General features: G+C 33.1%; 1 protein-coding gene across 3 annotated transcripts in view; it reads left to right on the top strand.

Annotated features, from left to right (window-relative positions):
• LOC132695749 (uncharacterized) overlaps nt 1–22,068 on the top strand; it is a 257,921-nt gene extending 235,853 nt beyond the window's left edge. For 2 of the 3 annotated variants that reach the window (XM_060660205.1, XM_060660212.1), the window contains exon 11: nt 17,413–22,068. In XM_060660205.1, the coding sequence (XP_060516188.1) occupies nt 17,413–17,768 (356 nt within the window). In that variant the 3' untranslated portion in view covers nt 17,769–22,068. The remainder of the gene's footprint in view (nt 1–17,412) is intronic. The other variant, XM_060660217.1, reaches the window with a different exon arrangement.
• Nucleotides 22,069–25,406: the final 3,338 nt, after the last annotated feature.

The raw sequence follows: 25,406 nt of genomic DNA, 5'->3' as shown, positions 1-25,406 counted from the left end.
TGACAAAATTGTACGTTTGGTGATTTTTGAACTTTCCAAAATTTCACATGTATTGTACATTAAACTGTCGCTAGTTGGACACCAAATCAAGCCTAATGTTTTTGTGCTTTCATTTTCGCCGAAATCAACAATTTTTGACAAAGAATCATTATCAGGAATACATGACAAAATTTCTGGATTATTAGAGTAAAATTTTCTCAAGTTAAAGCAACCTTGGCGGAGTATTTCGGATACTGTTTTACATATTTGCATAGCTTCTTCAACTGTATCTGCGCCTGTTAACAAATCATCTACGTAAAAATCCGATTTTATTATTTTCGCAATTTCTGGGTAAGTTCCCCCGTTTCCATTTGCTAATTGTACTAGACATCTTATCGCAAGAAAGGAAGCCGCCGCTGTACCGTATGTTACCGTTTTCAATTCGTACGCGTCGAGTGGATCGTTTGAATTAAACCGCCACAAAATTCTTTGAAGCGATCTTTGTTCCGGGTTAATCAAAACACATCTGTACATTTTTGCGATGTCGGCTGATATTACGAAACGGTGTTGTCTAAATCTAAGTAATATTGAAAACAAATCTTGCTGAATGGTGGGTCCGACCATTTGTAAATTATTAAAAGAAAATCCCGTTGATGTTGGAGATGACCCGTCAAAAACTACCCGTAATTTAGTTGTTATAGCGTTTTCTCGAAACACCCCGTGGTGAGGCATATAGTAATTTATACTCGATGTGGAATCGTCAGTCACCTTTTCCATATGACCTAATTCGATATATTCAAGCATAAATTCACTATACATTCTTTTTAAATCTGGTTTTGTGTCCAATTTCTTCTCGAGTGAAAAAAAACGTTTTTTCGCGTTATCAAAAGATTCTCCTAACTTGGTTGTCTCTTGTTTTAATGGTAAGCTAATAACCACAAATGCACCGTCATTGTTTCGCGTCATATTTTGTAAGAAGTGCATTTCGCAAGCAGTTTCTTCTTCGGACATAGGTTGTATTGGGGTACATTCTTCTATTTCCCAAAATCGTGCTATTTGCTCATGTATTTTTTGTTCATCGATTCTCGAAAAATTACAGCGAATGCTTTTTGATTTAATAAAACCGAGCAGACCCGATACTACCCATCCGAAGCGAGTTTTTGGAAGCAAAGGTTTATTAGAGCCTAACGAAATTTGACCAACGCAAATTAACTTCCAAAAGACATCGGCACCTATAAGCATGTCAATGCTTTTAGGTTCAAAAAATGTTGGATCTGCCAGTTTTATGTTTTTCGGTATGTTAAGCTGCGAAACGTTTAATTTTAAACTTGGTAAATTTCCTGTAATTTTTGGTATAACAAAGCAAGAAATTTTTTCAGAAAATGCGTTAAATTGAGATTGAATTTCGATATTGCATTTGGCTTCAATGCTTGAAAGAGAACCATTTAAGCCACTCACGGACATGCTAACTTGTTCTTTGCTTAAGCCTAAGCGGTCGCAAATTTCAGTTGTGATAAAACTAGATTGGGATCCATTGTCTAACAACGCCCGTATTGTATGCCCATTTTTCTGGCGATCAAAAATCTGCACGTACGCCGTTGACAACAAAACGTCATCTACAGTATTACAGGCAGAAAGCGAAACGTTCGAATTTGTGATTGGATCTGTTTGTTTTGCGCTCGAGTTGTCCGATGTAGAACTTGCAGAGGCAACAGCATTTTCAACGTGCAAAAGAGTATGATGCTTCGCGTGGCATTTTCTGCATGTACTACGTCTACATATTTTGCTAAAATGCCCTGGTCGCAAACAATTTAAACACAATTTCAGTGACAAGACCTTTTCACTTCTTTTGTTTGTGGGAATTTTCAGAAATTCTGGACAGTTGTGTATATAATGTACGCCGTCGCAAAATGAACATTTTGCCGCTTTTTGATTGTTCTCAGTAATTAAAAATCCTCTTGTGTCTCTTTTACTGCGTTTTTCAAATTGTTTATCGGATTGATTTGACTCAAATGTCTCTAACATTTCTGCTTTTGAGTTTAAAAATGATTTTAAATCTTTTAACTTGGGAACTTCTTGACTTTTTGACTTAAACATCTCCCAATCGCGAGCTGTAACGCTATCGAATTTTGTCCCTACTAAATAAACAATTAAAACATCCCACGAATTTATTGGCAAATTTAATTGTTCTAAAGCACGAAGATTTTTCGTTAATGTGTCAAGTAATTTTCGAATGCCGTTAGCCGATTCGTTCTTAATTGTGTCCATGTTGAAAATGTTCTTTACATGATTATGTATTAACATTTTGTCATTGTTAAACCTTTCAACCAGTAAATCCCAAGCGATTTTGTAATTGTATGCAGAAAATTCTAGTGATTTTATCACCTGAGCAGGACCCTGTGTCAACGAAGCCCTTAAATAATGAAAGCGCTGTATATCGTTGATTGCGTCGTTTTTGTGAATGAGTGACTCGAAAATATCACGAAATTCTAACCAATTTTGCAGCGAACCATCGAAAGTTGGCAAATTTATGACAGGAAGTTTGACGTTTTGTAAAGGATTAACAACATTTTGTGTTGCGGAAAATTCCCCTGATTCGGTGCTTGATTTAGAAGAAATTGACTTGTTTTCATTAAGAATTTTTTTTTGCGATTGACACCTGCGAATAGTAAATAGATTCAAAGTTGTTGCGCTCTGTATATTCTTTTTCAACATCTTCGCAGATGCTTTCAATTTCATCTTGAATCTCAAGGAATTTTTGCAATGACACACATTCGATGTTTTCTAAACGAGATTGTAATTCAATTAACTCTAAATCCGTAAACTCGCTTTTTTCTTGCAACGAGGCTAAATATTTTTTAAAATTCGTTAGAGAGCTTTTTACACCGCCCCTCTTTCTTACAAGCGAATCCATTGTTCAAAAACAATTTTCAATAAAAGCGAAGCGGTCAGGAATTGTTTAGTCTGGAACGTGCAAAAGCGGGACTCACTTTGATGATTTGATCTGACCTTTTTTTTGTCGTGTCGGCACCGTCTACGCCTCTTTCTGTCGCCTGGATCGCCGCTCGAGCCGCTGTTTGTACCTTGCAGGTGTTTTGGGCCGCTGTGATCCACTGCTTCAGTTCTCGTTGTTTTGGTTACGTTTTTGTGATTCGTTGGATTTTTTCAAAAAAAAACCATCCGCCGAAGGACCATGTTCTTGATTTGGGGGTTATTATTTAGCAATTTTCGCTAACACAATTTTTCGGTAAAATAAAAGTCGGAAAATGACTAACACTGTGTATTTTGCAAAAGAAACAAATTATCCCGACATTCTTATTAAAGCTAAAAGTTCTTTCCGCTTATGTTACGACTGATACCGACCGACTCGCGTCTCTCTCTCCCCGAAGGCACCCTGCGCGGAACTTTATATAAGTTACAGGCATGCGCACTAACTGAAAACTGTAACATTAAGCAAAAATATTTAACACTTGGATATGACTTTTATTAGATATTCATTGTTACTATTAGACAAGCAAATCTGATCCGACTTTCTCTTCCTATATGATTTAGTTAATTGCATATATTCTTTTCTTTCTATAACATTTACGAGCTATAAAATATCACGTTTCGTCTAAAGCTTTACGGTTTATATATCTGCCCTGATGGCAGATATATAAACTTGCAAGTTTATCATTAGTTATTTGAGAAAATTTGAAAAATGTCATAGTTCTTGACATTCCAAATAAGTCAGCCATTGTTCCACGAGACTCTTTTTGTATTTTTTTTATTTTTCTTATCTGCCATCACTATTACACGAAGTAAGATCTATTTATATATGTATACACATTTAATAACATGCCGGTTAAATTAAGGAAACCAGAGACTGGCATTTGATCCTTTTAAAATTATTTCTCAGTTCCTTTTTGCAGTGCGCTTTCCGTTTTTATCTTAATCTTAACCAGGGGCGTAATTGGTAACCTAAAATATGATTTGGAAAGTTGGCTTCTGCGAAATATTTCCACTATACGGATTGCTATAAATAAAATTTTAGTATTACCTTTTGCTTTTTCTACAATTTCTTTGGTTCGCACAACATCACCAAGTAGCTGATATTACTTCATTTTTATATCCTTGCATTTGTTTTCTTGGAAATCTAATAATAGAATAATTAGAAATGATTTTTTTTCCTCATTTTTTTAAATGGTTTTTCACATTTTACTACTTTAATATGTCAGTAGTTATTAAAATAAAATATTAAAACTAATTTTTAACAAATATAAAATTATGACAGATACATATTGGCACTTTAATCCATAAGGTAATTCACATAATATCAGGAATATTAGAATAGACACACTTTGTACGATTTCGACCGATTTTGTTAACGCGAAAACTTAAGTCGTGTTTTGTACAGGCGTCTAACAACCATGATTCCCTATGTATATAATATGCATTTGTTTTAAAATATGTACGTTACGAGTAGCTCTAATGCTTCGTAACTTTGATATTGTTTTAAGGTGTCCATACTTATTTCTCTAAATAATTCGTTTTTAACGTGGCTTGTCAAACTATAACTAATAAATCATCTAACTAGCGAAAACTTTTTCGGGGCAGTTTATGAGTTCTCTTATCGCTACAAAACGAACGAGCCATCCGAGAGCTAAAAAAACCCTTTTTAAATTCTTGCCGATTAATACAGTTTAATGTTTCGCAGCATGTAATACTTCTGACAGCGATGATTTATGACTCAAATTTCTCTAACTTACTTTGATTCTATCGCTTCGCCGTTTAGCGGTTGTATTGTTGCCAGACTTCATAGCGGTCTTCGTATAATGTTAACTAATTTCGAGTTTTGACAAAATAGTGCATTATTTGCCGATGATTTTAAATTGCGTAATAAAGAACGATCAATATGTTATCCTACTTCCAAATGACTTGGAGAGAATATATACGTGGTCGCTGACAAATCATTTATCATTCAAGAAAAAAGCAAAGTGTTAATTCATCTTATTAAATTAAGAAGGTACAACTCGTAAAAAATATGAGAATAAAGACTTAACACTAAATTAGTGGCAGTGGATAGTAGACTTGGTTTCGAGTGACATATGAGCCATTTAGTGAATAGAGCTTATAAAATGCTGGGATTTCTAATATGTAATTCATTCAAATTTACTAAATTAACAAAATAGGCTGGAATAATTTTGTCGCCCCATTATATACTTCAGAAACACCTCAATATTGACCTATTTGGGATTTATAGTATAAAATATTTTTACAAAAAAGTTACTTTGGAATCATCCCGTTGACCCAGTGAAGCATTACATTTTTACTTGTCTTTTGAAAAGTGGTCTATTTAATGGTATAATACGAGAGTGGGGTGAAAAATTTCCGGCCTGGGCAAGAAATGGCCCACTTTTGGGGCAGCATCCTACAGTACCATTCCTACGGAGCTTGTATGTTCAGCCTCAACCTAATCGCTACGTTATTTTGCGTTTGAGACGCTTCGGTTATTAAATATTTCCGTTATCAAACACTTCTATTTGAAAGGTTTTACACAAAAAAAAGAAAAGAAGAGATGGATTCAACACTATGAGACTCCTCCCTATCATATTCAACTATTAAGCAGTGGGTTTCTTAATTTAAAATGGGTCGTGTGAGCACCTCTGACGAGCCTCACTCAGGACGGACCGTTGAGGTCACAACTTCAAAAATGATTTTGAAAATCCATCAAATAGTATTTTAAGACCGCAGGCTGGAAGTGCATGAGGTAACTGACACCTGCATGATGTCAACTGAACGTGTGCGAAATATTCTGCACAACCATTGGAGCATCGAAAAGCTTTGGGCAAGGTGGGTGCACGTTTGCTAACGTTTGACAATTTGGCGTAATCCAAACTATTTTTTTCGTCGATTCATAACCGTTGATGAGACTTCGATCCATCACTACACTCCTGAAAATATGCAACAGCCAAAACCGTGGGTTGCAAAAGGGGAACCAACTGTAAAGAAGGTAAAAACAATTTTATCGGCAAACAAAGTTTTTTGTGATACGAGAGGAATTATATACATTGATTATCTTGACAAGGGTAACTGGTCAATACTATGCAGAGTTATTGCAACGTTTGAAGCAGGAGGTGCAAATTAAACGTCTTCATTTGGCGAAGAAAAAAAATTTATTTCACCACGATTGTTGCTATGTCCAAAATCCACTACTTGAAGTTTGAATTGATACTGCAACCTCTCTACAATCCAGACTGAGCCCACAGTGACTATGTTTCCTAACCTCCAAAATTGGTTTGGCAGTAAAAGATTTTAGAGCAACGAAGAAGTTAACGTAGATGTAAATCAGTATTCTCAGGAGCTTGACGAATCTATATTTAAACAAATGTATCAATGTTGAAAAATATAGAAAAAACAAATTTTTAAAACATTATTTCTCTTGGTCAGGTAGGACACTTTTCACCCCACCCTCGAATGATAATATAATTGTAGACAATAAAAAAACCTATAGAAAAGTTAGACACTCGCTAGTTAGGTTGTCCGGTTGCAAAAAAACTTCATCAGGATCAAGTTTAGTTAGAATTTACTACAGTTATTAGAAAAGTGACCTCTATTGCTTCCTACGATTGATAGGGAATGTGGAGCAGGAACCGACGATTTGACTGTATTATGATCTAATAATACTCTAAATACCTCCAGTTTCCATGTAAATTTGTTTAGTGCTTTGAATACATATTTTAAAGACTGAACCAACATTTTTCCGAGTTATTGGAATTCGAAATAATGCCATCATATGACAGCGACCCTTGTCTTGACGTAAAATCATGATTTATATAGAATGTTGCACAGCAAATGCGAAAAACTTAAGAGGGTGATTTCTTCTTTAAAATATGGTAGTTTGCCATATAAAATCTAAAATATAACAAACTACTATTTATTTTAAGCGAGGAATCATCCCTTTAAGTTTTTCGCATTTGTTTTGTATTGTATAATTATTTCAACAGTATACAAATTTCCCTAATTTTGAACGGCAGCGGCCAATGTCCTATTAAAAAGTGAAAACTCTACAAATTTGAAATATTTTCAATTATGTTTTAATTATGGTATAATAAAGTTAAGGCGCCGTTTTTAATAAATTATAAAATTTGATATTTCCCATAACATCGCTATTAACTAACAGAAAGGCTGATAAAATAAATACAGCAGATGTTCTCAGGTTGACTTTTGCGTCCAAAAATCGCGATTCTCCACCATCTCACAAAACTTTTCTATTTCGATGAAGCTTCACATATAACATTTATGAACATGACTTTCATTCATTCATTTAATATTTATTCTTAGTTCTCCTTATTAATTTTTTAGTGTAAGTAATGTTTTAATTTTTTTTGTTTTCTTTTTTAACATTTTATATTTCGTTGCTGGCTTATTAACTAATCGTTGTTGAATTATTATTATTATTATTTTATTATAAGATTACAATTTACAATTACAATTAAATAATATTAAAAATTTCATGGAAAGTTTGAGGTTTCAGATAAAAAGTAAAAGAATTAATAAAGAAATAACCCCCAAAGTCCCTACCGCCCTATGAATTAATCAATTCTGCGATGAAAATGAATTTTGCAATTGTACTTTTTACCAATGCTATTGTATAGAAACCAAACCCTTGCTGTTTCTAATTATTGTTTTAAAGCTAATAAAATTTGATATAGATTAACATAAAAAAATCGGAAAACAATAATAATATGAACTACTACTTATTTGTCAACTTTAGTTGTCCTATAAAAATGTACGTACGTCCTAAATGACTGTTCAGCCAAAGTGCGAACGAAACTAGGCAAAATAATTTTTAACAAATCCAAAATATAACGGAACATTTGCTATAACGCAACCTCTCGCTTTTTCTTAAATGCAATGCAATCATCTACATCTGTTATATCAATTTTAAATTTCCTGATCAGTTACAAGCTTTTCCCTTATCAATTGATAATTATTAATTTTTCGTGCATCTTCAACTTGCTTCGAACAACTTGCAGTTAATTTTGAAACAATTGTCTCTAGTTCGGCTTTTGATAATCTCTTGGTCCTCGGTTCATCACAGTGCCCTACATAAGTTTCAACAATCTTTACAGTAACAAATCCTAATACAAATGAAATAAATATTCTGAAATAACAACATTGTCCATTGAAAAAATATTCTGCTGAAGAGTTAACTATAATTCTCGAAGGACATGCCCTATGAATATGAATACTACCTCCAGTTTTCACAATGCGTGTTATACCCGAGCTGACAAATCTTGACATTCAATCTAACGGTTATACCTGTTTACACATTATTACACATACAACTTTTGTAATCAGTTCTGTTACACTCATACAGGGTTAGTAAAAATTCAATATGGGGGGGTTGATTTTTGAACATGCAGAACTTAAAAATGCCAACTGCAATGTTGTCAAATTTATCACTTTTAGGTAATAATTTTGTTATTTTAAGTGGAAAGCTCTATTTATTTTTGTTGCAATGAAGTGCGCATGTCGAATTTAGTAAGGTCTCAAAAATACCGCTTTTTCATTAAAAAGTATCGGAACGCTTAAATATCTCCAAAAATGCTGCTGGAACGTTAAAATTCAATATCTGCAGGTTTTTGCACACCAGAATTTAAAAACGACAATGTTTACTTCCAAAATTTCCTAGGTTGAAAAACCTCCAAAATTCTGAGATGTTAAGATTTTTGTTATTTACAGAAGTAAATCTGATCGCTTTGTAGATATTTAAATGTTCCTATACTTTCTACTAACCCCGCATTCCTTGTTTTCCTCAACATGTCGGTATTTTCTCCCTGCAAAGAAAGCATAGTTTCTCCACTCTGCTCGGCCTTTCAAGCTGAAAACTTCAAAATTCGTGAAATACAAAGTAGATTTCTGTATAGTTAAGTTTATAATAGTATCTGATATCAAACGAACCGACCTTCAGTTCAGAGTGATGAGAGAGACTGAATTCTGATTGGCTCGGCACCGTTAGAAAATTGACGTATGGCTCTTTAACTTTTCCGGAGTGTAATGCAATTCCTACTATGCGAATTATTCTTCTCCAAATAAGAATTACTGTTTAGCGATTAATCTAGAATTATCTTAACAAATGTCATAAAATCGAACACACAATATCAAATTCCGTCCGTCTCACCTACAAACCGAGTCAATTTCCTGGGAGCGATTTATAAAATTCGATACACCCTGCGGCGAAATCTAACCATTCCCGAGGCCACATTTAAATTGCTTTGTTACGTCAAATCGATTTTATGTCGCCCATTTTTCCAAATATTAAATAAATGGCCCTAACTTCCAAGGCAACTCAATAAATCTAAATAATCTGTTTTTTTGTGGCGGAAGTCTTTCGCTTAAGTTTTTATTCGGTTTCGCTTTTTGAGGTCATTGACACGATGTGCGCCATTATTAAGATCATATTTCAGCGAAAGCAATATTAAATTTTCACCGTCAGAAAAGCAAGATGAAAACACCCTGACGGCCGCATTAATCATTTAAGCTTACTAGCCAGTCTCGCGCTGGGTCGTCACTCGATATCAGCGCTAATCCATTTGGTCACCAAAAAAAAAAAAGGTTTGGGGAGACTACGATTTAAGATTGCTTCGATCATTGTTGATTTCCTTAGCGAACACACCTTCAGGCTCCCTTAAATTTTAGCTAAATGGATTCTAATTGTGTTCAATGAATTTTCTTTAACGTGTGAACCGATGCTTTGTTTGAGTTTGGGCAGTAAAATAATCCTCTGGTACCATCTCAAGTTTATTTCAGAATACTGAAGAGTAATATTTTAGGTATTTAGTATACAGAGTGATCCGATACCTAAACTACTTTCATTGTTTTTCATTGATTTTATTGCTAAGTCCCTTCTTTTTATCGATTGCAGCCAGTGCCACAAGGGTTTGGGTCAATTTATATGATTTTCCTATTATTCACTGCGGTACCTATCCACTATCCTTTCTATGCTGAAAACGCTAGAAAGGCTGGTGGGTATGAACCTCAGGGGTAACACATTACAGACTTTTTCGCTAAATTAGCATCAGTACCTTTACCAACAGGGGAAATCCACATATCTCGCGTTGGATAACCTAAACAGGACAATAGAAGGCAAGAAGATAGCTGTAGCTATCTTTCTAGACATAAAACACATTCAATCACGCCTCAGCAAATTCTATTATGAGAGAGCTAGAAAGGATAAGAGCTTCAATGGCACTCTAAATACAAAATAGTCCAAGAAACAGGACGATAATATGCATTGTAGGACAGACAACCACAAAGGCAGCAGTTTTCCCTTTGCTATGAGCCGTACCGTTTGACGACTACTGCAAAAATTTTCTGCAGGCTGTTTACTGTGTAGAATACGCAGACCATTTTGTGATTTAGTGACGAGAAAAATTTACTAGTCTTTTGTCAGAGGTAAGTCGGGAGGCTATAAAAATCGTGGAAAACTAGTGCCAAAATAAACAGCTAACGGTTAACTCGAACAACACGGGAAGTGAGTCCTTATAGGACTTAAACAGGTGATAGTATATGGAGAGGAGCTATACTTTTCCAAGGAAGCGAAGTATTTAGAAATCACATGTGACCAAGGGCTTACTGGGAAATAATATGGTACACAGACAGGTCAAAAACTGAAAAAGGAATAGGACCTGCAATATATGAACCCACGACGAAAATGAAAAGTTTTATTCGAATATGTCTAGTACCATCTGCCTTAAAAAATTTTGTTAAAATTTATGTCCTATCATCGGTGAACAAAATTTTATTAAACTCTCATTATGTGAAAGCTTTTTATTGTGGTCACACAATTTATGGGCCATTTTTGAATTCTACTGATACGAAAAGAATACAGAAACTTAAACATTCTTATGTTCGAGAGTTTTCCATGGTCTTCCAGAGTTGGCATGAATTTTTATGGTTCAGCGGCATGTTATGCATTCATTATATCATTTATAAGATAAATGAATTGCATATATTCACGATAGACTAGGGTATCGTTCATAACGTAAATATCGTCGACAACATTTGTCAACTGTCCCTAAGCACAAAAAAAAAGTGTTTTGCCTACCAGCTTTTACCACTAATACCTATAAAATGAATGATTTCTTTTATTTCGTTCTCTAAAATAGACAATTATACACAAGATCTAGCGTACGGAAAGTGTCGTTTTACGATGTCAATTTCGTTTCCTACTGCTGCGACCCACTTTGAACATTTCCGGAATTTTACCATTCGGCTTTGGGAGCAATCGGATGTTTTCGCAGGTAGTGCTCACGGCTAGAATTTTAAAGTTTGTCAGTTCTAACGGTCATGTCAGTGAACGTATTCGTGTATACTTTTTCTACGACCATTAACTTTTACGTAGATTTTTGCAAAACCACACGAATACATTCACTGACATGACCGTCAGAATTGATAAACATCAAAATTGAAGCCGTGGGTAAGATTTTTGAAAACATCCGATTGCTCACAAACTCATTGGTAAAAAATATTCTGGAAATATCTGAACCGGTTCGCAGTTATATCAGACGAAACTATCGCATAACGACACCTTCCGCGCGCTCAATCGGTATATAAATTTTTGTCACAGATAACATTAATGACGCGTTCCACACTATCTTTCTAAAAATATATGCTACTAACCCTATTCCATACTCACCCTAAAGCAAATTGTACTTTTGAGTTGAAGGCATCCATTATCGTTTTTTGCTTTTTCTTGTTATACAAATTCAAAACTTATAATACAACTTGGAGTTTTAATAAAATGTGCTCGAACATCAAAAATAATTATAAATTAGTTTTAATTGGCTTTAAATCTAAAATTCCAAGAGAGTTAGTAATGGACAAGTCTACTGCACTAATCATTTTTCGAACACATTTACCTGGCTCTTATTTTTCCTAACACTCGGAAAACTTTACTAAACCTGTTCAATTTTTAGCGGAAAATTTAAAAAATAATTTTCCTCGTTAAAAGTTGCAAAAAGTTTCACAATCTGCTGCGCTAAAATTCACTTAATACGCGCTCATAATGGGCGCTTCATCAGTTCAAGCGCCGCTGCATATTCAATAATTCGAAGTTAATATATTTAGGTAAAGGTGGGGCCTCGAAACTATTTTTATTGTAAAACTTCTGAACTTTAGCGATTTTACCTGCTCTCAATTTATTGGAGTTTAAAAAGTTGAAATAAAGAACATCTTGCTCGTGTATACAGAACCATACAGTGTGTTGGTTTCGTTCTCCCATTCCAATTTTAACTTCCAAACTACTTCTCGCATGATTGAAAATAAGCAGTCAATTTCGATATATGTTTGTTATTATGAAAAGCAATAGTTCATCTGACATGTAGGTACACATACTTAAAATATAATAAATAAATAAATAAATAAATAAATAGTGTTTTTATTAAACAAAATAGACCAAAATTACACGTACATATACCTAACTACATAAAACATAATACAACACACCAGAAAAAAACAAGTTTCCTTATATTGCCCTTTAGTTCTTTGTTTTGGTATGAACCGATTGCGCATTTGGGGACCAGATCGCTTCAATCGGGATGGAAGATAATGTGGTATACGGTTTTTTTAATATTGCAGATTTAAATCCCACACTTTGCTATTGCTGTATTTTTGTTTAGCTGCAATTGGAGCTTGCGAAGAAACTAAATGTCCACCCTAAGATAAGGATAACTAGAAAACTTTTGCCTTTCAATTTAAATCATGTCTTCGAAAGGATACATACAGATGTCTCTCTAGCCATTATAATATGACAAATGTTAAATAACTGCTATCGATTAATAAATAATTTATATATGTTTTAGCCAGTTCAATGCAACTTTTGATGAAACTTTAGATAAATCACTGAATAAAGTTTCCAACCGAAATTTTCATACCCGGAGGGAAAATCCAAACCGTGTCTACTTTTGTAAATTAATTTGATATGCAAATTTATAATATAAGTTATACTCAAATATTTTGATTTGAACTTACTCAATAAATTAATCTCTTACACGATGCGACGGTGTCAGGAAATCGATAATCTATATTAAATTCCGAACATTCCACGTCTAATCAAGTTATATCAAAATGCAGGATAATTGTATTAATATTATAATGACATTAGATACAGGTATTCAAAGGGGTAGATCGAGGATATTGCCTCTGAGTGTGTTGCCATTAGATTGTGTTATATAGCCTGTCATCGATATTATATTAACGGTATTAAGCCACGTAAATGCGGAACTTCTTTCCGCTGTGAAGGGAATAAGGGGATTTTAAATACATTCCTCGTTCAGGTGACTGTTATAGACTAATACAACATGGTTTTGTGGTCGTATTTTTTACGAAATAATTTTGATAGACTTTCTGCCTTGGAAGCTTTTCTTGAATACAATTTAGTATATACTACAGTAATAAAATTACCGTCCGCTATAAATATATTGGTGTATATAATAAAAAGTGACCTATAAAAACCGGAGAATGAATTGACAACAGGAAAGCACAACATACTTGCATTCGCAGAGAGCTGACTGAGTATATATCTAGTTACGGAATGTGTTTATACTTCATTCCAGATTTTTTATGTTAAAAATGTATTAATAAACTCAAAATTATTATTTATAAAGTTTAAATTTAAAATGAGACAAGGCGAAATAATTAAATATAAAAACATTTTTTGCACTGTTATATCGAGCTCATGAATGAATCGATGAAATGTGAAAGCAATTTTTGCACTCGTAAAGTAAAACTTCTTGCCGGGTAAGTAGTGTGAAAAGTATCAACTTTTTACACGATCTTAGAAAATATTTATCAGCAATCAGCTCTAGTTTTATTAAAAATACAGTATTCAGGGAAGATCGCAGCTTTTTTAATTTTTAGTAATCGAGTGAAGAAGAAAAGCTAGGTTATATTTCTTGATTGTTACTTCTGAAATCAACAACAGTTAGGAATTACACATATTCCCGTTATGCTGAAATTCAACGAAAGTCAAAGTGAAAGTGTGAATTCAAATCCTAAAACGTTTATTAGTATTTCTTTAACTTTCTGCCTAGATATATATTTACTAATTTCTTGTTAAGTCGTATTAAACTGGAGCTCGATTTTTTCCAAAAGTTCCTGGTTCTTTGGTCTTATTCCTTCTTCTAAAAGAATCGGAGATGTCAGAGAACAAGAGATTAATGGATTGAAACAAGGTTCAAACTCATCAACATCCTAACACTTCAAACACTTCTAACATCCCAAACAAGCTTTAAAGTAATGTGAAAACAAACCTTAAATATTAATTTAATCAATAAAAAACAATACATAAATAGAACTCGTATTCTCATGTCACAATTTCTTAAAAAACTGCCCCTTCAATATCAATTCAATTGCTAATTGATTAGTATGGACCGAAGCCGAAGTTTCCTAGTTGCCAGTTTTTAATTCTTAGTTGACAATTTTTTGTATAAACTCACCATAAGCGGTTGATTGATCATTTCAAATATAATTAACCTTAAAATATTGTACTATGATTATCACAGGACTGTTCCATTCGAAGACATTAATAGTATAAAGGACAATACAACTTAAAACATCATATGCATAAAATCGGTGCTCAAAAGTAGCTCTAGCTTGAGATTTGAACTTGATGGGAGAAGTATAAAATTGTAAGCCTGCCGAAATAGATCGATTGGTCGCTCCGAATAAAAAACCACATAAAATAATCTGAAACCTAACTTGCAAGTAAGTTGATTGATTAATGAACTTATCTAGTAATTACGCACCTTTAACTGAAATTGATACTTCGTTAAAATTGACGAACCGAATCAGATTCCTCGTCGCGCAGTTTTATCTATCAAATTGCAATTTGACCAAAGGAATGGTTTAAAACCCCAAGGAATGTTATAATCCCGAAGGTTTTGTTGCCAAGTCCTAATTGAAATGCAAAAAGGTTTCGCCAAGCCTAAAAGAACGAAAAGTCACGCGGCAGTAGTAAGCTTTATTGTTGTTTCCTTATTCCGGGAACGAAACAAAAGTGAATTCCCCGCGTGCCCTTTTTTTGGTTACTCATCAGGGAACTTTAGATCTCGTGATAGGAAACGGGATTCTAACGTTTTTAATTTCTGCCTAGTTGATGAATGTAGACGGGCTACAATGGCCGCCAAATTAGTTTTTTTCTTCCATTGAAAATGCTTCGTTATATCATGGTCGCAACGTTCCTAAATTTACTTTTCCACAAAAATCGTTTTAACTTTATTTTAGAAAAAGGCCCATTTCATGGAGAATTTCCTTTATTATGGATGACTATGGCTATGATGGCGATACATAAGTTTAGAAAAACAGGTTGTGAAGTACTTTCCAACTTAGAAATAATATTGCAAAAGCACTTAATGCAAAAAAGAAGGCAATGAATCCTAAACCTAATCCTAATCTTAGTCCTGAATACTTAGACGATATTCACCCCCATAAACTATGCAAGTACCATTATTTTCCTCATAATTTTTTTGTCTTCTTCATTTGGAGAACTATTTTGTTCTTTATCCATTCGAGCTAAATATTCATCAAAATGTCGTGGAGGTGATATGAGTATCGGTATCTCAGTCACTAGGATATTGTTGTTGTTCAGCTTTTCTAACTTTTGCCCTTGATACCCTTCCTCTTCCTTTTATTTCTTTCTTCTTCCGCTTTTGTTCTTCTGTTTTACTGTACTTTAGGCAACACTCATGAAAATAACAGCCTCAAACAAAGATGGAAATTGAAATACCCTTTGTAGCTGATATAAATATGGGCGAGGTAGCGGGCGATGCATTATGAAAAACAAAGTGTATTCAAAAGGGGCAGAGTATAATTTTTATGTATACAGAATGATGCGAAATTTTTATAGATTTTTCAAATCAGCATTTAAGGGGCCCATAAGAAAAAATAAATTTTTCTTTGCTACTATACATTTGGGTGAATCGGACACGTTGGTGGAGTTAATGATTCTTACATATTGTTGTATCAATAATTTTTATAACTATCGTCATTAGAAACGGTATTATTCACTTCGCAAATTCATATAAATATTTTCTTTACCGGAAACAACTTCTTTAATTTGCGGCTTATAGTCATGAAGCAACCTTATGATTATAATTTTGTTCACAAAATGTCGTTAGATGCTGCAAACATGGGATTTCTATCACTGTCGAGTATAAAATGAATCTTAAACGTCCCGTTCATAGACTGACCAATTGAATGGAACTCTGTCCTACCCAGATTTTAGAGTATCAAATTTAATATGGTGGTAGTTTTTACTGGTTGAAATTAACTTTTGAAATGGTCGCGCAGGTGCATTTTGAGTATTTTTAATGCTGACATATCGAAAAACTGGTTTGCACAAATAGTTTACTTCTAGGGAAATATTAAGATAAATTTTCCTTACTAGACTTTTACCATTGTGCATAATATCCGGGGATAATTCTTCCAGTTCTTGTACTAAACTTCCCGGGCTTTATTAAATGAATTATTTAAATTTCCAGTAACATCTAGGTAACTTGCGAAGGGCAGTCACTGTTTATAATGTTTGCTCTGTATCTATAACGGCCGTATGATGTGGAAACTGCATGGGTAATCACTTCTCCGGAATCAGTAAAAATAATGACTACCCTATCTTGATCAGTATAATCAAATACCCGTCAAATAATGGAATTTATCATATTTTGCTGCTACAGCAATGCGAATATTAATTGTATAAAAATTGTTTCTAGGATAAAAGGTATCTTATAGCACCTAACTTCCTTATTTTTAAGGAAACACCCGCTCCATTATTAAATTTTTGGATTTCTGAAAAAATGTCATCATAGGTTTCATAGATTTAACATCATTTTGACCAATGCACGTGTGCACAATAAACTCCTGTATGATACACGAATACAAAAGAACCGTCATTTCGCAACTGATATTGACAATTAATTTTCACGTACAGGGGGTATCCAAAATTTACCATTCATTTTCAAAGGTGCAAAACTTCGTGTTTTCAAATACGGCGACACCTTGTACATTATTACAAATCGTGATAAAATATTTAGTTCTACATCTACTGGCTCTACCTCTCCCTATTTCCAACGGTTATCTTGTTATTTCAAATTTTCTACCAAAAATCAAGACATAGGATGTTAGCATTTATTTTGACAAAGTTTGACATGTTTTTGGTTTCATTTACTCTCAAAGAATGAGGAGATTCTAGAAACGACCGCTTAATTCGAACACCGTGTCCTTTTACCATTTTTAACTTTTTATATTAAGAAATAAAATGAACATGAAAAATCAAAAAATCAAATAAAAACAGGAAAATTGAATTGAAAACTTTCATAATCAATGAAAGACGTGAAAAAAACCCGTTCTTTCAAAAAACCGTGGAATAAATTAACGTTATCTTGTTTACAGAAGGGAAATCGATGGCCACAGCGTATGACTGCAAATATATAGAGACATCTGTCGGCATCAACCACAACGTCGATGAGCTTCTTGTTGGCATTCTGACGCAGATCCGGCTAAAACTCGAGAATCCCGAGAGATCGCGCGACCTGTTTCGCAAACGGAGCACGTCGAAGAAAAATCTCAACCGGAACAAATCGCCCGCGTCCGGAACCGGAACTCCCACGGCGGGAAGCGCACAGAATTCTCCCAAGAAGTATCGCGGCAGCAGAACGTCCGCCAGTTTAAAAGTCCGGAGTTTGCTAGGCAAAGTTTGGGCGAGAGATAGCAAATCAAAATCGTGTGAGAACCTCCACGTGTTGTAAAACTTTTTTGTTTCGTTTTTAAAATATCGTTGTATAGAAGATTTTAACTGTTAGAGTAATTTGCTGTTACCGATTAACGCGCTATAGATTTTTGTTTCTCCTTAGGCGATATCTAGAGTTTTTATTTAGGTATTGTCAGTTGTGTGTCGCGTTTACCAAAAGCTCCAGCTTGAAACGTATTTCGAATTTAAAATCCATGACGTGAGCTCTAAAATAATTATCAATCCGCGCAGCTTTAATGAAAACTCAAAACATTGAAAAATTTTACAGATTGAATAAAATTACATTAAACGTAAATATGACATTGCTCCCGATTCTAATATATTGTAGAACTCTGGTGACCTAGCTTTATATTGACAAAATGTACAGCTAATTTAATACTATGCGTTGAACTAAGGTGGCTTTTACTTGATGAGAATCTATTGGAAATGAATTCTTAATTATTGTTATTGTGGGGTTTCTAAATTGAAATATAGCAACGGGGATGTATTCAAACCCGATTGGTCACTAGGTAATTAATTCGATTATCTCTTTGTTAATCTTCATAGCTTTCAATGATTTTAGTTTATGGCTTTTTGATGCACTGTGTAAAATATGAAAACTATTATCAAACTTGTGCATCTATGAATTTAAATAAATGAATGGCATAATTTGAATCCGAACTTCTACTATTATATGCTCTGCTTATGTTCGTTAATGCGTTTGTTGAATGTTCTTCCTCTTTGTCCAGTGTAAATATTTAGACATGATCCACATTTTAAATACAGGGTAAATATAGTTTCAAATAAGTATGAACTCTATTTACCCTACTTAAATATCTCTCTAAATTCGATCTCAAGATTGCTTTTAAAACTGAAAACAGTATAGCAAATTATTTAACTAACAATAAAACTAAGTCGCAAAAAACTGAAAAATCCGGAGTTTACAGGTTTAAATGGGCCATTCATTTAAATTCAGAAATGTACAATTTTGATATTTTACATAGTTCATCAAAATGTCATAAATAAACTTATTGGGAGCAATGGAGATTAACGAAGTTGGATGTTCATATTTATTACTTAATAACCAATTGAATTTGAATAGATCTCCCTAGCTAAATTTAAATTTAGAGACCCTATCATAACTGTAATTCAGATTTCATTACGACCCCCTGAAGACTTATGCTATTTATCAGTTGTTCCCTTCAAAAAAAATATTGTGTTTGTTTTCCTCCAATTCTTTTACTTTCAAATTGTGATACATTTTCTATGGGTCACCACATTCGAGATGTTTCAAAATTCAATGCAAAGATTTTGAAAACATATTTAACAGTCAAAAATAAGTCTATTTTTATTTATTATTTATTATAATTAACACTAAATAAAATGTTGAAAATCACCGTCGTCATTCATTGCAGGCGTAGCTTACGACGTAAGGTTTGCGTACAAGCGTTTTTTTTTTAATATCGAATACCAAAATAAATTAAAAAATCTGTGTTTTTATTAATAACTCAAAAATCTGGAATTCATAATTTCATTTTAATTACAATCACTAAACAACAATAAGTAAAATCCCGTATGAGTAATTAATAAGCAATGGAGTACTTGGGAAAGTCCAATAACAAGTCCAAGTATTTTGATACACTAGGAACTTGATACAAAAAACGAAAGCACAATTTTTTGTTTATTTTTGATTGCTTCATTCAAAAAAAAAAAATTATTTTCTCAAAAAATCAGCGTACCATGATTTTACCTATAAATATCTGGGACGCCACTGGAATAGAAAATTCCATTTTCATTAACACAATAGAAAAACCCGTACCCCTAACATTTTGCCAAAATCGTCTAAATGGTTTTTGAGTACCTAATAAAAGACCTTTTTGTTTAACTTTGTTATCCTGACTAATAAATATGCCCTTAAAATCTTTGTACTTAATTTTACTTAATAAGTTAGTAACAAATATTCCGTCGCATATTACCTATTTTGTGCATTCAATGTTGCAAGAATTGCTCTTGCGAAGCATCAATTCAAATTGTGTTTGATTAATTCATTTTTCGTAAGCTGTATTGTGTACATTGAGTTTACAATATGAGCAACAAAAATTGACTCTCCTTGGGTCGACTCTTAACCTTGCGTCAGGGATTTTAAATTTTCGTTAATTTTCGTCACCACTGCGACGTGTTGCGTCCCTGTCAAAATAATTAAAATGAAAGGAATGTTTTATGGTCCGATATATCAGAAATGAGTACAGTGACGTCATCACCTCCCGCTTTTGTTTGTCTCAAACTTCAGGCTATTGAATTTTTACGATTTATAAGGAATGTAAAACAAAGTTTATGTGAGTGAAAGCAGAAGTCCAAGGGAGGTATTTTTGCTAAATTCGGACTCTAAATACATTATAATTATAGAATTCAGGTTTATGATTTGACAATTGTGTTTATTGATTCTTGGAAGCATTAAGAAATGGTTCGAAATTTTCGTTTAATGCCGTGAATCTATAGTTCAAAGGCAGAACTACTTTGGTTCACTGCGTTCCATATAAAACTACCATCTGGAAATCTAGTAAAGAAAAAAGTTTAACACAAAGATTTTATAGTTTGTTAAGATATTTTAAAATATAGTAATAGGGTAGGCTAGTAGTAGGGTGTCGCGAGTTTGGTGTGAGACATTAACTTTTGATTTTTAAGTGTTACAGCCAATATTGTGGCATATTTTTCCGTTATTCGTCAAAAATTAACTGAACTTACCCATTCAACCGATAGTCGAATCTTGAATACAATATTTTTCCACAAATCATTGTGACTTTCCATAAAACTACGATCTTCTTTAAAACTGCTGACTTTCGGTATAGTATCATATTTTTATTGCGTTCCACTTAAAATAATCACAGAGTGAGTACTTTATTTAAAAATTTTAACTTCTTGCAGCATAAATTGTCCTGTTTAATTTAAGTTTTTAGCAAATATTTAAATCTCGTTAAAAAAACGCCTTCATTTTTGAAAAACGACTCTTAACTATCACACAAAATACGACTACAGCTTCAATTGGTAAGATTTTGACAAAAATTGCAAAGCCAAAATATTTTATTTTTATTAAAATGTATTTGCTAATCTCACATTTTCTCTTTCTATTAGTTTATGCTTTAACATGTTTTCAAAATATAGTTTTTTAAATATTTAAAATATTTTTAAGTGTTAAGTGATTTATGTAAAATCTGGATTATCTGATATAATTAATAGTTTCTTACATTAAATTCCATTGCAAGTGAGGGAAAGTTTCGTTTAGAATTTTTGGCTTCACCAACCTGCTCTATAAATTAAATAAAAAATTAAAAGAGACAAAAGTAATTGCACTCTTGGTATATATTGAAAGTTATAGAGTGTTTCCACTTTTTTTGTCGTGATATCAGTCGGCAGTGCAGATAGCGCGGTACGATTTTAAATATTAAATATTATTCGAAAATGCAGTCCCTTTTTTGTCAAAATACTTGAATCCTTACATACCAGGTTTACAAATTATAAGCCATAAATTCTTGGCGTGGTTTTTTAATTCGTCGTAAGTAATCAAAGTAGGTGGTAGGGCCCACCAAAGAAGCCGTAAATCTCAGAAAAAAAAAATTTCAAGTCAACGCAGGTTGGTGTAGCCTCAAAACGGCGCGCGTACCTACATATGCCAAATGTGGGTCGCCGAACGGTTTTCCGCAAAAATGTCGTTAAACAGAATCGAAAAAGTTCAAAACATCAATCAACTGTTGGTTGTAAGTCACGCCCCACCATTTGCCTTTCACGAGGGTCTTATGAAAAAAACGTGATTATTAAATTTAATATTGGGTTCCAACTGGAATTCGAGACGATTATGTTGTCTTTGTTTAGACCACCAGAAACCCTGTGTTTAGTTTAGGATTAAAGTTTCAAAATGGGGGGTTTTTGGAGGTCCTCAAAAAGAAATAAGAGATTATCTTTAAAAATAAAGTTTTTGTAGTATGTTTCGTACACGAATAAAACTTGAAACTCTATGAAGGAAACAGAAAAAATATTTTTGTACTATGTAGAATGGAAATGTGAATTGATATATCGGGCGAGGCCTTCACCAGGTTGGATCCCTATTTACATATCGCCTTTGCCTTTGTGACATTACCGTTTTTATCATTAAATGTTAACAGGATACTGAAAACATTTTTAGTTAAATATGTGACCAATGGAATAAATCAAAACTGCAATGGGCACGGCTTGATAGAGAAACGAAGCAAATTTTAAAATAGAAAACGACAGCTATATGAAGGGGATTATTGTCTTACTCATTTATATGACTTTGAGATTTGTGGGGGGGGGGAATCTCGATATTTAATTGCCTTATTTAATTTTATAATTCTTACTGAAATATACTATTTGGTTTTAATGATTATAAAAAATACTATACGATCTGAGAGATGGTAAGGTATAAAAAAAACAAGTTTGATACTAAAGTGTCTAGACAGTTTTAGTTGTTCTAGCCAATTTTCTTATTTATATATTGATACACATTCCATGACTAGTTCAACAATACATATTTTTTGCATAAACGAAACCTGTCATAGTGAGAATATTTTTAATACTATTTAATTTTTATATATACCAAATTACGTGATACATGGTGAAAATAAAATTCTTACGTGAAGAATATGCTTCAATGTTGCCACGTTTTTCGTTTTCTAAATTTATTATGTTTTTTTCAATCATCATGTAATCATCGTCTAATTAAATTAAATATAATAGTGACATGTAATAGTGGGGATCTAAGTTAACGGATTCGGAATTATTGACTATCATCCTCATCAGGTTGTCCAAATTATTGTATTTATAAATTTAGGTTTATTTGACTGGATATGAGAAAAACAACAAAAAAAAGCAAATAATATTGGATTTCTTTTTTTGATTTTTGGGAATAAAATGAAATAAATTAATTATTCAACCAGATTCTTAATGGTTCCGAAATGGTTACTTTATACCTCTGTTATTATATGTCGTTGAAACTGTCTTTTAATAGCCGATGTAACTATTAAGTAATATGTATGGGGTTCCATTAAAAAAATAAGAAATCTACCAACAGTATAGCACGTTGCTCATTTAAAAATTTGATTAATTTAAAATAAGGAAGTTTATGCCTGGCCAGGAAAAATTAAACACCCGGCATACGTAGAAACAATATACTTAAGAAGTTTAAGTCAATTTAAGAGACTTCCGTGGCAAATTTTTTTTTGGAGATTTCAGATTAAATAATGTAATGGGAAATACTAAAATATCTGGGACGCCACTGGAATAGATAATTTCATTTTCATTAACACAATAGAAAAACCCGTACCCCTAACATTTTGCCAAAACCGTCTAAATGGTTTTTGAGTACCTAATAAAAGACCAATATGCAAACTTGAAATAGTCAAGCCACTTACTTCAAAGAAGGGTGAACGATTGAAATGATTTCCCAAATTACCCGTAAACAAATTGTTTCAATTAAAAAACCAGCAGGTCGATCATTTCATTACACAACAAAATTTGCATTTTGTTTCAATGAACAGAACGGAGAAACAGGCTAATTTAACCGTGCAACAAAACTTTCGAAGATTTTTTAACAAGTGCTTTCAAGAATTGAGTTATCGACTTTTTTAGAGGAAGATTGGACCATTAGTTGATAATATGGAGAAATAAAATTTGCGGTTGTAGATTTCTCCTCTCTTCATGTTATTTTCATGCTAAACATATTTAATAGGAATCGCGTTTTGAAATGTTCTTCATCCAAACGCCCTGATTTTTGATACCGGGTCCATAAAAAATGAACACCAAAATTATGGCCTTTTTAAGTAATAATTCACAGAAATTTTATAGAAGACAAATGATTTTTTTGTTTTTGTAACCGTAGCACTCCATCCCCTCCAGCGACCTAACATGTCCGATGTAACGGTTCATGGGGACTGGAACACTTTGAGGAATAAACATGTATAATCAATTTGGGTCCATATAAACATAGCAAGTAATATTAAATGTATTATAGCTGTAGAAAATTTTGACATTGTGTAAAATCTTTGAAAAAAGCGAGGTAAAGCTTTAAATACGAGAGTATTTTGAGTGTGTTTATTGTAAAAAGTTAGTTATGATTTCGACACTACTATGTTCTCTCTTAAACGGATAGAATTTTGACTCTAGGAATTCTGTGATTTCTGGTCATTAAAACCATCGAAAATTACGGTTTTTGGAGAAGCCTCGACGTGATTTAAGCACCTTCAATGCTGCCTGACTATCCATTACAATATTTATGTTTCTCTATGGGAGTTCTAGGAGCATTCTTGCACAGAGTTCGCGTGCACTCTTTTAACATACTGGGATACGTACCAGGGCCAATCTTCATTTCCGTTTTTTGGACGTTCCTCATAGATGTTGACCCCGACACATTTTCCTTGGAAGTGTATGTGAACCAACACTATCCCAGTCCGGTTCTGAACCAACTTTTCTCTACTTGGCCAGATTACTTTATAGAGCACGTTCGAGGTAGTTGCAATCTGACGATAGCTCTATAACATACCCGTGCGGACTATTGAGGACTGCCTGATATAGTCTATAGGTTTGCCCATATTGTCTCCTCATCCAGGTATATTTTAAACTAACTGTTATATATTTTTGAATAGTGAAACCATTAGGTTTCAAATTGAACTCTCGTTATTACGATCTAGCAACTTGTACGAAGTACTGGATGGTTAGTAATGAGATTAAATTCGATTAAAATGATTATATTTGGTTCTGAGAAATTGTGTTTTTTCCTTTTAAAGTTTTTGTTTATTTTAGTTATCGTTGTTTCCAAACCCCCGATTATTCAGATAAACCTGGCTGAATTTTGTTCGTTTGAGCAATTTGGAAAAAAATGAAATCCGAAATGTGATCATAACGATTCTAAAGAGCAAAAAAATGTAAATCACTCCAGAGTGAGAATTTACTCTATCCGCGTATTGAACAATACCCTGTCTGCTTCTCGGTGTTACAGTATTAACCTGGACACTGAGATCTGGAGAATTTTCTAGTTGCTTCACCAGTCTATTAATATAACAGTATGTCTCTCGTTGGAAAATCGTGCGCCAATAATTTGAAACTAAATTAAAAAGAATAATAATAATTATAATTATAATTATAATTATATTATAATAATAATAATAATTATCCTTCCCAAAAAACGTAATGACAAAATACTAGTACAATAATAAAAACAAAATTAACAAACATTTATCTAGATTTGTTTTCTAATTCGTGGTTTTCGAAAAATATTAATTTTAAAGCGTTTTCTTAATTTTGAAATTTAGTTTTTGTTTGATCGATTATTTAAATATGAAACAATGTTAGCGTCCCCTTAAATCACATGTTAAGATTATGTACGGAGTGATGCCTTTGTAATGGGATGGTATATACGTGGTGTTTTTTCGTGAACAAATAACAACTTTGTTACTTTTGAATTGTTAATCTTGCATAAAAACTGAGGTTTGCAGGTCTAAATGCATCTATCGATTTCTCAAACTAAAAGCCTTGCTTATATATTTGGGGTTACTATTTACTGTCGATAACTCTTATAAGTCCTATAAATCTTATTTCTGGTAGTTAATTAATTTGTTTAATTTCAAAAAAATGAAAATATATTCTG

The sequence above is a fragment of the Cylas formicarius genome, unplaced genomic scaffold, assembly GCF_029955315.1.
Source record: "Cylas formicarius isolate icCylForm1 unplaced genomic scaffold, icCylForm1.1 PGA_scaffold_10__41_contigs__length_53128322, whole genome shotgun sequence".
NCBI classification, from domain to species: Eukaryota; Metazoa; Arthropoda; class Insecta; order Coleoptera; family Brentidae; genus Cylas; species Cylas formicarius.
Note: the sequence above shows the minus strand (reverse complement) of the source record. Positions and strands in the feature narration are given on the sequence as shown.